This window comes from Patiria miniata, unplaced genomic scaffold, assembly GCF_015706575.1.
Source record: "Patiria miniata isolate m_02_andy unplaced genomic scaffold, ASM1570657v1 HiC_scaffold_20, whole genome shotgun sequence".
NCBI classification, from domain to species: domain Eukaryota; kingdom Metazoa; phylum Echinodermata; class Asteroidea; order Valvatida; family Asterinidae; genus Patiria; species Patiria miniata.
The window spans coordinates 32,590,964-32,609,561 of NW_024037059.1; the positions used below are offsets into that span (position 1 = coordinate 32,590,964).

Below are 18,598 nucleotides of genomic sequence, written 5' to 3' on the forward strand. Positions count from 1 at the left end.
GCAAGGACACCCTGCATGCAACAGTTGGGATATGCTACCAAAATCAACGACCACCAGAGATGATATTACAGACATCAACAACTGATCGCCCGACAGGGACACTGGTTGGACGTAAGAGGAGATGCTTTGATGGGACTGAGAGGGTAATCCCACCATTCCTGACCTCGCTAAAAAAGGCACAGTTCAAGTTGACTCCATCTGCTGAAGTCATCATGAGGTCAAAGAAACTGATCCAGCAAGAGAAACTTGACTTAATATGGCTCCTTCAGTCCTTCACACAGAAATTGCCACTCTTCACTGGCTTCTGCTCCCAGTTTGTGACAGACCACCTCCCACAAACTACAATAACATATATGGACCCCATCGGCCAGCCCCCAACGAGAAACGACGTGGTACAAGAAACGATGGTGCGCTCGATCAAAGTTGCAGAGGAGACAAATCAGGATTACGCTGTCATCACGTATGATCTTGCTGTTGCCCTGAAGGCGTTCTCCATTAAAGCTTTACAGACTCCCACTTTTGATAGAGTCATCATACTGCTTGGAAACTTCCACCTTGAACTGGCTTACTTTGGAGCAATTGGAACCTTTCTGGCTGATTCAGGAGTTGAATATCTCCTCACCGAATCGGGTATCTTGGCCGAGGGGTCACTTGCTGGCTTTATGAAGGGGAAATTCTACAACAGATGTACCAGGGTCCACCAAATTCTTGCTGCTGTGATGGAACGAGCTTTGTTCTCCAAGTACTTGGAAGTGATGAAAGATCCAGAGGAGTCCCTTGCACGTGAAGTGATGTCTGATTTTGATAGCACAGTTGAACACTGCCAGCATATTGCTGAGAGTAGCTCATTCAAGGATCTCATGAAGCAGTACGAAAGTTTCTTTCATGATGTTATCAATGGTAAGTACGGAAGTACAGCAGCCTACTGGGCCATGTATGTGTACTTCATCAACAGGGTGTATCGAGAGCTCCAGCGCGCCGTACGGACCAATGATGTTGACAGATACATCTGTGTCCTTCCAAGTGTGGTTGAGGTCTTCTTTGCTTTGAATCGGCCAAATTATGCAAGATGGGGTTGTCTCTTCATCCACAAACTCCAGCAGATGGACCCCAAGGCTCGTGAGATTCTGGAGGCTGGTGCCATGTCCATTCGGCGTGTTAAGAAGTCATACGCCAGGTGTCCAGTTGACTTGACCTTGGAGCAGACTGTCAACAGGAATGCTTCATCTCCAATGAGAGGCATCACAGCTTTCAGAAATTCACAGAGTGCATTCAGAAGGTGGTGCATCACTCTTGCCCAACGTAGCATGGCCTTGACAGAACTCCGTGAACTTGTCAGTGTGCAACCAGGAGAGGGACCAGCTAATCAGGTGAGGCCATGGAGAATTAAACGCGACAATGCTGACATGAATGCCGTCGCCAACACCTTGAACAACACATGCAACCCGTTTGCCACTTCTCCTGCTGATCTCATCAATGTGTCATCAGGGAGAGCAGCAAAGGAAGAGACCAAGACATATCTCCTTGGAACACTTAAACGAGGAGAAAAAGCCCGACTGAAGTTTGTGGATGAATGTCTTGATGATGGTTCACGGTTTCTGAAGCCAGTAGCAAGGATCAAGAAGTTGAACTTTGCTGCAGAGAATGTAAAGAAATCCAAGACCACAGTAAAGAAACTGGATGCAGCATAGGGAGTCAGGGATGTTTTTGGACGAATTTTGGTTGTTGCTTCCAAGATGACCAATGCATTTAACTTGCGCCACCTACTTAGCTACCCTGTCACTGAGGTGCCCCTTTCTCTCGCCCATAGCGACAGCACCCCCCTTGAGACAAACAAGGCAGCACTGACCAAAACACTTGAAAGCAGACAGGAAGTTATGCTTGAGGATACCAATCTACCTCCAGTAACAGCCACAGTGATTGATGGTGGTATTATCCTTCATGAGACTATTCTACAGCATAGCAAGTCCACATACGCAACCATGGCTAGAGATCTTTTGAAGAAGGTTTGCTTAAGTCGTGGAGAGCAAATCCACCTAGTACTTGACAAGTACCAGTCACCCTCCATCAAAGATGCTGAACGCAATCTTCGTCGTTCATCGACTCCTCAAGTATTCACCATCACTGGACCTGACCAAGCTCAGCGACAGAGTGGTACAGAGTTACTCAAGAATGGGTCATTCAAGGAGGCGTTTGCCTGCTTCATCATGGAGGAATGGAGGAAACAACAATATGGACAAATCATTGGGAGAAAAACAGTGTACGTCTCACATGGTGGCACATGCCTGGAGATTAAGAACAATGATGGTTTCCTGCAAACAAAACATCCAAATCATCTTCAATCTCACCATGAGGAAGCGGACACACTTATTGCTTTCCATACACACAACATCTCAGGGGGTAACATTCTGGTTAGGTCAACGGACGTCGTCATCATTCTGCTTGGGCTCTCTGGAAGGACGGAAGGTATCAACATTATCATGGACTATGGTTCTGGCAACAACCGAAGATATATCGGTGTCTCTGAACTGGCAGCCAATCTTGAGAAGAAACAACCTGGTATCACTGAAGCAATAGTCGGCCTTCATGCCCTTACAGGTTGTGATTTTACATCATGCTTCTTCAGAAAGGGAAAAATTAAGCCCCTACAGCGTCTTGAATCAGATCAAGCCCACGTTCTTGCCATGCGATCTCTGACGACTGACAAAGTAGACATTCCAGCTGTTACCTCCTTTGTCTGTTCGCTATATGGGTTCAAAACTTCGGACATAAATGAGGCTAGATACAAGGCATTCCTGAGCATGAGTGGAGGCAATGACAAGGAACCCCTCGCAAGGATAAAGAAGATAAACTGTGCCTCTCTTCCACCATGCAGCAAGACACTTGGAAATCACATCAAAAGGGCCCAGTATGTGGCAAGAATCTGGAAGAGGGCTGACCAGGCTGATTCAACTAGTGGGGCAAGTCCTGCAGACTACGGCTGGAAACTAATTCAAAACAACTTTGAACCAGACTGGTACCCAGGAACTTCAGTGCCACAGTCTCTCACAGATCTACATGTACCTACAGATGACAGTGAACCTGCATCCATAGCTGACGAGGATTCGGATGACGACAGTGCTTGGAGTGAGGAAAGTGAAGATGAGAGTGATGGAGAAGACGTGTAGTGCACAGGTGACAGCAAAAGTACAATAAGGCCATTAAACATGTAGGACGCAGTGGCCCTGCAAGTCGCATATATAGGTATACATACAACATACATGCTCATATAATCTGCATTGATACCCATACATGCGCATACAATCTGCATTGATACCATAAGTCACAATTTACCAGGGATTTATGGTTAAGTAAACAGTTTGTACACTAGAACTGTTCTCAATGTAATATTTGACCAAAATATCTAGTGTAGACATTCCTTTAATTTTCGAGATATCGTACAAAAAAATAAGGTTTTTGGTAATAGTGTCATGAATTGAGCTAATATATGATAAACTACACATCTCCAGACACTACAATGGTATTTAACGTAAAGATTGACCATGAAAACATAGGTGTAGAGACCACATTTGTGCTATTACCATGCATACTTTTTGAGATATTGTCAAAAGAGGGATTTTCGGTAATGGGGGTGCTATATTACGTCATTTCGGACCTTAGGCCACGCCCTAGACCCGGCAGCAATGCATTTTTGTGATGTCCCCATGATACCCTTTCATCTTATGTGGTCGACTGCTTTGGCGCTTTTCCCATGAATAAATGTTCTGGGCTCCTGGTCTACATGTCTCAAACATTTTTTTGCAGAGTATTACATTTTCTTTTTCAGATTTGTGGCTCTGGAGGATTTTTTTTAAAAGGGAAATAAAGTCCGAAATTATAAAATGGTCTGAATCCCATCTTGTGAATACGAGGTTACAACAATAATGTTGGCATGGAGCCAGACTAAAATTTGTCACCGGAAAATGTTGAAGTACAAAAAAACAGTAACTGCGCATGTTCAGTGCATATCCGGCAAACTAACGTACTAAAGGTTTGCCGTCTCCGGCAAAATATACATTGCCTTTTTTTATTTTTGGACCCACTGTAACATTAGTCAGAAGCCTAGCTGAATTGGGGTGGGGATGGGGGTGGGGGTGGGGTGGGGATGGGGGTGGGGGTGGGGTGGGGATGGGGGTGGGGATGGGGGTGGGGATGGGGGTGGGGATGGGGGTGGGGATGGGGGTGGGGATGGGGGTGGGGGTGGGGGTGGGGGTGGGGATGGGGGTGGGGATGGGGGTGGGGATGATGCAACCCTATTGTTGATGTACCCTAACGTGGCGCGGCCCCTAACGTGGCGCACTTGGATTTTTCGCCGGTAGCGCCTACCTAGAGCAAAATTTTACACTGAAATTTCACAGAAAGTGAAATTTCATCAAGTTCTAAACGGTCCTGTTCATAAATCGCGAGTTTATTTACCCGTAACAAAGTTAGAAGGAAAAGCTATTTTGGCGTGATTTTCCGATTTTATTTTCAAGTGCAAAGTGAACCCTTTGAAAATGCCCTGAAAAATAAGAAAATAATTTTCTGACAAACATTTGGCTGGGTATGTAAGTAAAGATATTAATTACTTATCAGAATTTATCACGTTTACAGGAATTCGTAAGTGTTAATTTGGAATTTTCCAAGATTTATTCAAGTGCGCCACGTTAGAGAACACTCCGCCACTTTGTGCCCAATTTCCGGACACCACCGTTTTTGAATTTCGGATTAAATTTTATGAAACTGAAATTGTTCACAGAGGTAAAATAGCAAGTATTGATAAGGTAAAAGTACTAGTATTTCATTGTATGAATTTGAGGTTTGTCAACAAAGAGGTTTGGCAACACTACACGAGGAAAGTCGGGTAAGCTTCGAAGTGCGCCACGTTAGGGTACACGACTATACAGCCTCAAACAAGATTTATTACTGGTAAACTTGCACTGTTGCAACTTGTCCCATTGGATGCCCATTATCATCCACTAAGACCTGCTTGTGAGTATACCCTGCTGTGCCCCTCAGTGGCGACGATACGCGATGTTGCCATCCGGCCACGTCTGGGTTGAAGAACACTATGCACAGTTGCTGTCCTCATCCTTCCAGTGTGGTGACGTCTCCTAATTAGGTTGGGTCGCAATGCAATGCGCACCAACTTTTTTTTTTTTATTGATTCTTGTCTACCCTGGGTAAAATCAGATCTGATCAAGCCCGTCTACTCAACCAAGAGTCTAAGAACAATAAGTGGTGTCGATGAATAGATTTCGCTTTTCATTCAAGTAAAGATTCAATAAACTTTCTCCTAATGCAAATCTCCAAGCAACCCATCGCGCCAATGAGAGAAACGGGCTATAAAACTGGGCAACAGAGGGCGCTATTTAGGAAAATTTGACAGACAAGTATACAAGTCCGCATCTAAAGCTGCGCTATATTCGGTCTTCGCATCAAATTAGTCGGCACAGTCTATAGTCCCCGTATTGTTTCTCTGCAGCACCGTCGCGTAACGTACTCTAACATGAATATTGATCACGCTGTGTGGATGGATGACTGCTGGTACCATTTTTTAACATAGGGCTCTTCAAAACCGAGCATTGTATCGTAACTACATGTACGCATTATTTGCCCATTTTTTAGGGCGCATTGTGTGCGTTTTGGGGCTTGGTTTTCATATTTCCTCGTATACCATTTTGTGAAATGGTTACTTACAATTAATAGCCGGATACAATGTAGGGCTATTTTTTTTTAATCTCGAGGGGACACTTTTATGCTCGAGGGGCACATTTATGTCCGCAAAAGGGGCACTTGGGAAAATCTGGGGGGGGGGGGGGCAACTGCCCCCTAGCCCCCCCCCCCCGGTTCCGCCGCCCCTGCCACCGTGCACAAGGCATAGCTGTTGCACATCGACGAAAGCCGTTCGATAGCAATGGTGTGACGTCATTGTTATTTCTTGTAAACATCGAACTAGAATGATCATGATCATCATACGATGTGTGCTGCAAATAAAACACACCGCAGACGGTCCATGATCCAGAAAAGTATATTGTTACCGCTATCGCCGACGCGTGGTTGCCACCGGTTGCCAAATTGAAGGTCTAACACTGAAAACAAGGAAGAACACTTATGAATACAACAATATTATTTGATTATTGAAAATACAATTATCAACAAACGCAACAAAAGATTTCCTAAACATAACTTTTTCTTTGGTAATGAGGGTGTAACTAACTGACTTTTGGGGAAAAATATGTTGCCAACCCGCAACCACGGCTTCATTTTATGCGCTTATTGCGGCAGCCCATACAAAATGGCGTCCAATGTTAACAAACAACCCAAGGGCTAGCTAGCGGTATCTGTTTAGTAACAGATATGTAGTATCGCTATTCAGGGATTATGTTAACCCTGTAATGGGTTAACTCGAAAGGAAATAGCGTGATTTATAAGGAGGGAGTGTGACTTCTGGCCGATGAACTCAATTGCAGGTACCATAACTTTGAACATTTCTGCATTGTCATCAAGACTCGACGATCCAATACCAATGCTTAACTGAAATTAATTTAGCATGTACCGTGCAAATTATACAATGTACATTTTGTATACTTTTTGTAAAGAACTTCGTGAACGTAATCCTACGAAGCGCAAGCGGATGGCTGCTCATGCATGCCTGGTCAGCATGCGCCGTATACAGAAAAACTCTTGTTATAAGTTGGCAGTAGTGCAAAACAGTCTCATAAGACGCATCGATCCCATGTTTTGGAATATAATTTTTTTTTCATTGAAGACACGAGTCATAGTTTGGTGTTTGTTTGGACACCATCAAAATGGTTGGTTCATGGAGGACCAATTTGCCGATTGATAAACATTCAAGGTCCGATATTGAAGACCTTCGTCAAGCAAGCCTTTGTAGAAAAGTTCCTAAAATGTCTTCTGAGACTCTCGAGCATACGGGATTTAGGGCCCCAACTTTCGTTGCCCAATGCCAACGTCCCCGCAGATCATAACTGCTTGATTGTATGCAGATGATTTAGCCGCCGATCTGTCCATATCTGAAACCTGGCGTAAACTTCCTTCACTGCGCTTCTGTCCCGAGTACTAGAGACTGAAGACCGAATGGTGCTCCGAGTATATTTTTGTCGATTCTTGATCTTCCTGAGTCCATCACTCCACGATGACATGCTCCTGGGCTGAAAGCCATGGTCATTAGCAACTACATGTATACAAATCCTCTTGCATTTGGGGAAACCATTATGAAAACAGTGGCGTATCCAGCACCAGTGGCGTATCCAGTGATGTCAGTTGCGTGGGTTAAATTTGGTTCATGGTATCAAACGTTCATTTTTCTGCACGTAGAAAGTCGGAAATTTGGTTTGGTCGTACAGGCTCTTGAGTTGTTCGTTTATTTCTGAGATATATTCGTTTATTTCTGAGTTGTTCGTTTATTTTTGTGTGTTTTCGTTTAATTTTGTGGTTTTGTTTTATTTGTGTTTTTTGTTTGTCTTTTTTGCCCTAATGGCTGCCCATACTTTTGCTAGTAGAAACAAAAAAAATCCAACCTTTGGACAATGAAAAATGAAAATTCAGAAAGAGGACTCCATTTCAACCATAATTCTACTTATGTTCTAGCAGATTTTTTTTTAGAAAATGAGCCGTCCATTTTCGGTTCTCCATGCATAACATCCGTAGTTATCCGTCATCTTCCTTGGGTGTTCCTGGAGGGGCTACGGAACTTTTCAACTGTTAAAAACTTCCGTGGTGAAACGTCATGAAAATCAATACGTAGTGCACCCGGCATGGGACATCCGTAGGACAACCGTAGTGTTAATCGTGGCTATTCGTATTCTTGGAGATTCGTGTACGAATGTCTTACGGATATGCCCGATGTGCTATGGTTCTGTTAAGGTTGTACAGTGCTACGAAAATATATATACATGTACACGCTTTACCTTGGTCATCCGTGGCCCAATCGTAGACAACCTGGCTTTTTGTTTATAGCTTTTTTTTAGGTAATCCCTCAAGCTTGCATGGTACAATGTAATGTTTAATGTTTAAAAAAACATTTTTTTTAATAGTTTCTTGAATCTTAACCTTTTGTAGTTTGTCCTTTTGATCTTATTTGTCGTGTCTAGTAATTTTTATGACATTGAATATTAAACCTGTCATATATTTACATATACAGTATTAAATGTCTTGTGTTTTGCCTGTGAAATGATAGATAATAAATTATAAATATCATATTACAAAGCTAGAACATGATTTTGTGTGCTTTGAAATCCTCGAATAGGGGGCCTAATACATGGGCGCAAATCATCATATTCGAAAACAGAATCGCTTCTAATACCGTCACAATGACATCACAGTTATGTGAAATCCAGTTTGATGTAAAAGTAAATAAATAAATAAACACCTCCAGTTCACATAGGGGCCCTTGGCGATGGGTGAAGTGGTGATGGGGCGAACTTTGGTCCAGGGCGAAGTGACGTGAGGCGGATTGTACATGCGGGGCGAAGCTATGCACCAACACCCCTATCTGAAAATGTGCATTCTTCAGCTTTCTTTATTTAACATGGAATGTCTGAGAGTCTAATGACATGAACACTAAACATCTAGGACTCCGCCCTTTTTACGGTTAATCGTTCATAGGCTTAACTCCGGCATAGGATATGAATCGCATAAAAAAGCACACACACACACACTCACCCAGACTTGTTTCACATACCTAGTGTGGACTTTCCTTTCTTTTCGTGTAGTTAAGGAACACCAGTGGAAAAACTCATTTTTCTCAAACTGTGAAAACTCTTACAACCCAATTTTTTTTCAATGATTCCCTTTAGTGTTTCTCTTCATTCTGCTACAGATAAACCTAACCCAAAAATGCCTCTAAACCTGTTTTCCAGAAATGGGGAAACACTGTGTGGACGTGGGCAAGTCCACACTTCGTCGCTGCTACCTACATTATGTGGACGTCTTTTGTTCGGAAGTCCACACTGCGTATGTAAGACAAGCTCACCAGCTCACGCAGACTTACATACACCCACACACACATCTAACCGGTGGCACAACATGGGACCATGATGGAACCAAGGGTACTTGAAGCGGTACCGGTCACAAGGGGCTACTTTATGCCGAAAGAACACCAATATAACACATAATTAACACGTAATTGCGTTAACCTACTCACCCGCTGCCAGAGCTGCAGAATTACTGCCGATTTCAAGCAGTAAAGCACAAATTAACCACCAGTTGTGAATTCGAACATCGGCCATTTTTTTTTGCATTGGCTTCCCTGATCCACGCAGTTGATGTATTTCCACTCACAGTTCCACAAGTTCCACAAACGTCATGGAGTCCACAGCCGATTAATTTTTTCAAGTTATCCCCGAGGTGGTACGAAAGTGATCAAAAGGCCAGTGACGACTTCTGATGAACCCGTCTAAAATTGTATGGCTAAGAAAGCAGAGAAAATCACTCTGCACGGGAGAGAGGGAAAGGTTATGAATGAACTTTCCAAATAACTGTTCAGGGCGAGTCCTTAATTGTTATTACCCTACGTATGAATCACACACTAAGCAATGGTTCTGCATTGTTGCTGTAAAAATTATTTGGCCTACACCCATGATCAGTGAACCGTGGGGGAAGTGCATGTATTTGGGTTAGCCAAAAACATGGCAGTCACTCAGTGATAACAGTTGAGTGAACTCGCCGTGTACATTGTACACGTGGATAATATTGACAGTAGGACAGTGAGGCTAGCCCTTGTTGCAAGTCAACCCACAGTTGCGCCACACAATTATTGTTGTTCCCCACGCACAAAGTATTGTCCATTGTCCTCCCTATTATTGTGATGTAAAATAGGAGAGAGGGGTGTGTGGTTCGAAGAAATGAAGCACCCGCGCGGTGGTATAGCTGGCCGTAGCCATTACGCTGTCAACTTTGACCACCCAAAAATAATTCGAGTCTGGAAGCCAAACGGGCCTACATCATCGTCGTCGTCAACTCGTCATGGCATCATCCTCTCGCCGACGCACGAATATTCAATCGTTGGTATGAGTTCCACTTACGAGAACGCAAACGTAATTAACGTTGCCGACGATTTCCTATTGGCTGTGCACCAACGAGCGGGAACGTTTGCAGCATCTGCTTGAGTAGAACCACGGAGGAGTACGCACCCCTATCTGTTAGAGCAGCAAATAATCAGCATTCTTTTTCGAGGTTTCCCTGTTTTTCTGCTACCCAAAAAGCAGATTTTACACATCAAGACGGCAAAAAAGTTGAAATCAGTTTCCGAATTTTGGCAACACCAATTTTCTTCTTTTGATTGATTGATTGGTTTGTTTATTGTTATATCCTACACTAAAATATCCTACGTTATAATGTGATGTATGTCTGTCTGTCCGTGTGATGTCTGTCTAAAATGTCTGTGTGTCACTTTTTTTTATACAAGGCCTAAAGACTCTGATTATGCGGTCATCCAGTATAATGAAGGTCCTCAACTGGTGTATATTATATGCACCGATTTCACTGTCCTCTGAAGTCACAGTTGGCAGAAGAAGAATAAAAAAATGTTTTGTTTTGCCTTTTGGGCTAATTTGAAAGTTTGATACTTTGAATAGTTAAATATGGGTGTCCCGGTTATTTTAAACACTTGTATCACACGAATTCCCTATTTCGATACTTTAATTTCGTCCCCGAACATCGCTAAGGCTCAATTCTCAATTTGTATTTCAAAAAGCCAGCACTACATTTCCTTTAAGGTTCAGTGTTGTTCACATGTTTAACATACCGATTTGTCCTAAATTTCTGGTGACTTAAAACGTTACGATTAGAAAACGTGCCCAACCTTTGGACAGATATTTAAAGAAATGTGATCATTTATAAAATTATAATTTCAAGATATATTTTCCTTATACATGTATGTATAAATAACAGTATAGTTAGCTGCAAGTTTTGAATCTCCATTTTTTGTGTGTTTCACAATTAACTTTATAATCAGGAATATACATTTTATAATACGCTCTTTACTTATGATGTGGAAATTAAGCATCAAGATCAACCACCTTCGTAATACTTTTTTTGATAGACCTAACGTCTGTGCTATTATTGTTCAATATTCATTAATGCGCACAATCTTCAAAGTTTAGTGGCTTTAAATAGGTTATCACGTCGAGTGACTGTATAATAGCAAAATTAATGTGCTTTTTACCTACCAGGAACGTAGTGGCGCTGTTCCTCATGAGCAGCTTCTTCCTGTTTTACTTGTTTTTTTTTTTTTTCAGAGGAGCCTCGTATCTTTCCCATAATACGATCTTTGATTGTTCTCATCTTGGATTGTTCTCATCGTGGAAGGAAGGAACATCAGACAAATTTGGAGGGGAAAAAACCGAAAAACTATCCACCCTATAACAAACAGAAAAAAAAATAAACAAAAGATAAAACAACCCCAACAAACCACGTGCTTAAATCGGTGAGTTGTTTAAATCAATGCGATTTAAATTAAAAAAAAAATCCCCATCTCCTGCCCAACACCTTTATCTGATCATAATTAATTTCTCCGTATTTACTTCTGTGTCGTCACGAATTTGGAAGGGATATGAAACTTTGTAGTCCGGTTCCCAGACCAAAAGAGCTATTTATATAAATGTAGACGTCTGCACGTCGGGGGAAATTGTCGGGTCGGGGAACCAGATTAAACATTTTGCCAATGAAGTATTCAATTCCAAAACTATTTGTGCCTAGCCTCCAAAAATGGCTGTTATACATTGTACCTTAATATTAGTCAACCCTCCCTAAACTACGGAGCTCTGGAAGTGCCATCCGACTTGTTGAGGTACTGACTTATTTTATCTCAGGATGACGACATATTACAGGCAAGATGACGACATCCTGAGATAATTTATTAGGATATGACGACATCCTGAAAACAGAATGACAACATCCTGAGATAATTTATTAGGGAATAACAACATCCTGAAAGTAGAATGACGACATCTTGAGATAATTTATTAGGGTAAAACGACATCCTGAAAATAGGATGACGACATCCTGAGATAATTTATCACGGGGTGCATTGAAGATGCATACGCACATGTGAACGTGCGGCTTGTATTTATCCTGTCACTGTACGTGGTATTTATTGATGAGAGGTCACGATGTCTTGCTGTCTGTTGTGGGTAAGTATCGCTTATGTTTTGTTTGCTTTAAACTTCGCTTAATTCCATTAAATTATATAGTATTTGATGCCTCAGGATGTCGTCATCCTACTACCAGGATGTCATCATCCTCTTAAATTATCTCAGGATGTCGCCATCCCATAATAAGTTATATGGGGGTCAAAGGGTTAGGATGGGAGGGATGGGAGGGAGAAATGAGCAGCTCCCTGTCCACGAAATATCCCATATGACCTGCGTCTCCAACAGCCTCTCCTAACCAAACTTCTACTGCTTGGCTTCTCGTGCCAACCCCTGTTTATAACCGATGGCAGAGGTGTGAAAGGCGAGTTTCTGTCGCCTGAAAACCAGATTGCTTTGGGCAGGTGGGGCTCGTTAGCCATGGGAGGCAGCCCGCCTAGGAGAAGGAACTCTGATCTCAAACCCGGGCAGGTGGAGCCCGTTAGCCTGGTTGGCAATCCCCCCTGGCAGTGGGCAGAAGCACTGCCTCGACTTGCACCAGCAGATGAGCATGCTTCCAACGGTGTGTGCCCGATTAGGAGGAGGCACCGCACCTGTGATGGATGGAATGGCTCCTCTACTGCGCTACCATGTCCCCTTCCCAGGGATATGTAGCCTAACCCCCAAGCTATGGGTAAATAGCACCACTGCCTCGTGGCGTCACGGGAGTGACAAAGGCTAAGGGAGAAAACCCCGACAGAAACTCCGGAGTGGAGCCCCGAAGGCGGTCGGTTGGCATACTTGCCACCTTCCGGCAACTCCTGCATACTGGCACGCCCCCAGTCGTCTCGACTTCGTCTTGCTACTGGACCCGGACGTGCCAGGAAGAGAGAGAGTGAGGCTGATGCAGCGCAAGTCACCCTCACTATAATCCAAGTTCCGCACAAGTCATCTACATCATTGCGTCTCTAAGTCCTGTGGCGATGGGGGAGCAGCAAAGCAGCAGGTGAGGAAAGCACTGGAAGCTGTAGTTGCGACCCTGCACACAGGTGGCTCAGAAACTGGTCGTACTCCATTGACTGAAGCAGCAGAGGGGTGCAGGCAACTGGCTGAGTGACCGAGCAGCCCTCTTCAGGACCACTCTGCTCGCCTCCGTTGCATGAGGGCGGGGCGATAAAAGGAGCCCTAAACATAGCTGCTTCAAACCCTCCCTGGCCAGCATACCGCGGTTGGCGGGGTTTTCCTATTACGGTCAAAACAAAAGCAGAATCAAGAAGAAAGTATTGATGCTCACCCTAGCATCATGGAATGTCCGGACCCTACTAGACAACAGCAAAGCGGACGGACTGCCCTTGTGACGAGAGAACTTGCCTGCTACAAGGTGGATATCGCGGCCCTCAGTGAGACCCGCCTCTCCGACAAGGGCCAACTGACTGAGACTGGCGGTGGCTACACCTTCTTCTGGTGTGGCCGCAGCAGCGAAGAGCGCAGAGAGGCAGGCGTGGGCTTCGCCATCAAGACCGAGCATGTGAAGAAGCTGGCGAGCATCCCGGAGGGCATCAACGACCGGCTGATGAAGATGCAGCTTCCACTTTGGAGGGGAAGAACCGCCACGCTCATCAGCGCCTACGCACCGACCATGACCAACCCTGAGGAGATCAAGGACAGGTTCTATGAAGAACTCGACACTCTCATCTCCGCCGTTCCACAGACAGAGAAGCTGATTGTGCTTGGCGATTTCAACGCCCGTGTTGGCACTGACTCCACTACTTGGGACCGGGTCCTCGGCCGACATGGAGTCGGCAAGTGCAACTGTTATGGCCTTCTCCTGCTCGGTACGTGCGCTTCACACGACCTGTCCATCACTAACACCATGTTCTGCCTGCCGACCCGCAACAAGACATCCTGGATGTACCCGCGCTCACGGCACTGGCATCTCATCGACTTCGTCACCGTCAGGGAGAGGGACAGACGCGACGTGCGAGTGACCAAGGCCATGTGTGGCACCGACTGCTGGACCCACCACCGCCTCATCATCTCCAAGATGAACCTCCACATCCAGCCCTAGAGACAGCCTCAGGGACAGAAGGTCACCAAGCGACTCGACGTGGCCAAGCTGAAGCACCTCGAGACTGTACAGGATTTCCAGGAAACCCTGGACACCAAGCTTTCTCAAGCCCAGTCCAGCCAGGATAGTGTCGAGGAACAGTGGGCGCGACTCAGGGACGTCACGTACTCCACTGCCCTTAAAGTCATCGGCCCAAAGAGCAGAAACTACCATGACTGCTTCGATGAAAACGATGTCGAAATCAAACCCCTTCTGGAGGAGAAACATTGTTTGTTCCGTGCGCACCAGAGTGACCCCACCTGCGCTGCCAAGAAAGCGGCCTTCGCGAACATCCACAGCAAGGTGCAGACCAGGCTACGCTCCATGCAAGACTCCTGGCTCAGCGCTAAAGCAGAGGAGATCCGAGGGCATGCAGACAGACATGAGACAAAGAAGTTCTATGCTGCACTCAAGGCAATCTACGGTCCACAGCCATCTGGGTCTTCCCCCCTGCTCAGCGCCGATGGATCCACTCTGCTCACGGACAAGAAGCAGCTCCTGGACAGGTGGGCGGAGCACTTCAACGCTGTGCTCAACCGACCGGCCTCCATCAATGATGAGGCCATCGACCGCCTGCCCCAAGTGCCCATCAACGACGAGTTGGACCTTCCCCCTTCCGATGACGAAGTCAGCAAAGCCACCAAGAAGCACGACCTCCTTCCCGATAGCCAGTGCGGTTTCCGAGCAGGCCGAGGGACCACCGACATGATCTTCGCCGCCCGCCAGCTCCAGGAGAAGTGCATGGAATAGCATCAGGGCCTCTACACCACCTTCGTGGACCTGACCAAAGCCTTCGATATGGTCAGTAGGGACGGTCTCTGGAAGATCATGGGGAAGTTTGGCTGCCCGAGCAAGTTCACCGCCATCGTCAAGCAGTTCCATGAGGGCATGACAGCCCGTGTCCTGAACGACGGTGAACCCTCAGACCCATTCCCCGTGACAAATGGAGTCAAGCAGGGCTGTGTGAGTCAGGCGTCAGCATCAAGTATAGGTGTGATGGGAAACTTTTCAACCTCAGGCGTCTGCAGGCTGTCACCAAGGTGAAGGAGACCGTCATCAGAGACCTTCTCTTCGCGAATGACTGTGCCCTGAACACCTGTCATGAGCAAGAGATGCAGCAGGCGATGGACAGATTCTCCTCTGCCTGAGACAACTTTGGCCTGACTATCAGCACCAAGAAGACGCAGCTCATGTTCCAGCCTGCTCCAGGAGACGCACACCACGAGCCCCTTATCACAGTCAAGGGAGAGAAACTTCAAGCGGTGGAGGACTTTACCTACCTAGGCAGCACCCTCTCTCGAACAGATACCATTAACGCGGAAGTCAACAACCGACTGTCCAAAGCAAGTTGCGCCTTTGGGAGGCTCCGAGAGAAAGTCTGGGAGAGAAGAGGAATCCGCTCTGAGACCAAGGTGAAAGTCTACCGAACTGTAGTGATCACCACACTCCTCTACGGCTGTGAAACCTGGACCACCTACGGAAGACATGAAAACCAGCTGAACCGCTTCCACCTCAGATGCCTTCGAAACATCCTTCGCATCCGATGGCAGGACAGAGCCCCAGACACTGAGGTCCTGAAGCAGGCAGGGCTCCCGAGTGTTGTCACCATGATTCGCAAGGCTCAGGTCAGATGGGCAGGCCATGTCACACGCATGCCTGACACCCGCATCCCCAAGAAGCTCCTCTATGGTGAGCTCTCCCGGGGCAAGCGTACTGTCGGTGGACAGAAGAAACGATTCAAAGACAGCCTGAAGTCTCCCTGAAGGACCTCAACATCAACACAGAGTCTTGGGAGACATGTGCAGCAGACCGCCCTGCCTGGCGCAGAATCATCGCCCAAGGCGCCCAGGCAGCAGAGGACCAAAGAGCTGCCCATGCTAAGCAGAAACGGGAGAGGCGAAAGCTGAGAGCAGCCAGCACCCAGGACGCCACACCAGCCTACGTGTGCCCTGAGCGCGGAAGGAGTCGCCGCGCCCGGATCGGCCTGATCAGCCATCTCCGGACACATAGGACCAGCTCTACGCAGAACTGATACCATGGTCTTCATCGACAACGATGGACGAACAACAACAACAATATGAAGATATCGTCATCCTACTTTCAGGATGTCGTCATCCCCTAATAAATTATGTCAAGATGTCGTCATCCTATTTTCAGTATGTCGTCATCCTATAATAAATTATCTCGGGATGTTGCCACCTTGCCTGTAATATGTCGTCATCCTGAGATAAAATAAGTCAGTATCTGAACAAGTAGGATGGCACTTCCAGAGCTCCATACTAAACACAAATCCCAGGTGCGCAAATTAATTGTTTTCATTTTCTTCTAAGGGGTAACAATTTGAGGGAAAACTTCGACTGTTTATTCATCGGGCGACTCCTTAAATGGCCATGATTGGAACAAGGGTAACCAAAAAATCCTCGGTATAATCAATACACATGCAGATACATCCCTAACAGTCCTGAATCCTCCAATTTTAAAATAATTTTGCACACCCCCTAGGGAGTTAGGGTTAAACGGTCAATATTCAGTGAAACTTACAGCTTCTTGGGTTAAGCGATTTATTTTTGGTTTTGTTACAGTGCACAGTTCACAGTTTTGAAGCCACGTTACTTCATGGCGTTCCGTGGCGCCGCTGTTACGGTATCGGACAGAAACTGCACAGTTTATGATTTATGAAAATCTAGCTGAATTGTTTCAAAATGTCTATACTTGCATGTAAGCTCATTGACTGGCACGGTAATATAAATTAATATATCCCTAAAATAGGGAACCACAGCAAAGTCAAAAGAATACGCGACATTTGATTCTCAACTTCTACTTAAAGGGAATGTACATCATTGGCTTTTGCTATAATTTTCAGAAATGAACTATTTGAGGGGTTTCTATAATAGATCAAATATTGTTACACTGACATGTTTCAAGTTTTGTGTTCGAAAATGCTGGAAAAAACCAAGAAAAACAAAAATGGTAAAGTAGTCTGGTTTCCTGACTCAACTAAAGATAAAATGGATCAATTTATAGATGCCGGAAAATTGTAAGGTAGGGGAACCAGTCTAGCTGGCCTGCACCCGTTCATGAACATATAGCCAATAGCAAACAAAATTTGGACTGAAAAAAGGTAAATTTGGAGCGGTAGTTGAAAATAGTTAGGTATTTCCAACGGTGGTCGGCCGACCACTGTTGGAAATCTATACAAAAATACCATTTTCTTGAAAATGACTTCACACCAGGTGCCATAATGTTACAGGATGCTTTAGACTGTCGTTTACCAACATCCTCGTAAGGCATTTCGTAAAAAAAACTTGGTAGTTTTATTTGTCAATGTTTGCAAATGTTGTATTTTCCCTTTAACTGACATTGTTGAGTTTGAACAATAAAGTTTGATAAATGAAAATGACGTTCACTTGAACAAAAAGATTAGTACATAACAATAATAATAGTTATAACGGGTTTTTATAAAGCGCTTTTAACTAAGATCAAAGCACTTTACATTATTATTACCCCTGGTCATTGGGCCAATTAAAAATTCCAAATACCATCTTTGAAGACATTTAAGGCAATCATTTACTGCTCAGGTAGAGAGAGGTTGTCTTGAAAATTGATGCAAGGGTTTGGTTTCCACAATTTAAAATGGTTCAACCATCAACCATGGTGATCCCATGTCTGTTTGCTAAATCGCTGCGTGTACATCACACAATCAGGCAAAGCGGGATCAGGTCCTGAGGATCATGACGAACACCAACGAAATGGAAATGGGAAACTTATGACATGTGATTACTCCGCCGGAAAAAAAAGTACTGAATGGCTTGACTATGCTCCCTTCCCTCCCCCCCAAAAAAAAAATGAGGGAAGGGTCATCTTAATAATTGAGGAGGAAACGTTATATTTCACTAGCTACGTTTAAGTCCCTCAGAAAATGAGTTTGGAAATGTTGCCATCATCGCCAGTGATTCGCATTTCACGTCGAGGGTTGCTGAAATTATTAGCTCATTCCTGAGTTCCCTCCATCTTAGTTTGTGTTGACTAACTGATTTTGCAGTGTACTTATAAAGTCTAAATAATAATACGGTTTTTAAAAATAGGGCTATGGGTCTACGTTTTTTTTAAGTCTCATGATTTCCAGAAAGATTTTTCTTTCAATTTCAATTATATTATTCAATTTTCACACCTTTTAACAAAACCATAAATAGTCAATTTTAAAGTTTGGTCACCATCTTTAGTCATCGGGTCGAGAATATTCGTCATAACAAATACATTTCGTATGAGCTCTCGATGGGCAACATTCAGTGAATTCATCTATAGGCCCGTAAATCAATTCAACGAATTTGATTTTCTGAATAACAAGGTTTGGCATAGGCGAGACGAAATCGAATGC

The 18,598-nt window shown here is 44.7% G+C and overlaps 2 protein-coding genes across 7 annotated transcripts in view; one reads left to right on the forward strand and one right to left on the reverse strand.

Moving 5' to 3' along the window:
* The window catches only part of LOC119728708 (soluble scavenger receptor cysteine-rich domain-containing protein SSC5D-like), a 58,853-nt gene extending 48,714 nt beyond the window's left edge, over positions 1 to 10,139 (reverse strand). For 3 of the 6 annotated variants that reach the window (XR_005271128.1, XM_038201045.1, XM_038201046.1), the window contains exon 1: positions 9,188 to 10,134. Coding sequence is in view for 4 of the 6 variants with exons in the window: in XM_038201045.1 (XP_038056973.1) it covers positions 9,188 to 9,284 (97 nt within the window). In the remaining 2 variants the exon portion in view is untranslated. Of the gene's footprint in view, positions 1 to 5,020; positions 5,363 to 9,187 lie in introns of those variants that run through there. The other 3 variants (XM_038201044.1, XM_038201042.1, XM_038201043.1) reach the window with 3 other exon arrangements.
* Positions 10,140 to 13,416: 3,277 nt separating this feature from the next.
* Positions 13,417 to 14,970, forward strand: LOC119728043. The gene is made up of 2 exons (XM_038200121.1): positions 13,417 to 14,097; positions 14,182 to 14,970. Exons 1-2 carry the CDS (start codon positions 13,417 to 13,419, stop codon positions 14,968 to 14,970), a joined length of 1,470 nt encoding a protein of 489 aa, XP_038056049.1.
* Positions 14,971 to 18,598: the final 3,628 nt, after the last annotated feature.

Coding starts and splice junctions, on each gene's coding strand:
- LOC119728043 (XM_038200121.1), top strand. CDS start 13,417: ATGGAATGTCCGGACCCTACTAGACAACAGCAAAGCGGACGGACTGCC. Junction 14,098..14,181: donor GGGACAGACGCGACGTGCGA/GTGACCAAGGCC, acceptor ATCCAGCCCTAG/AGACAGCCTCAGGGACAGAA.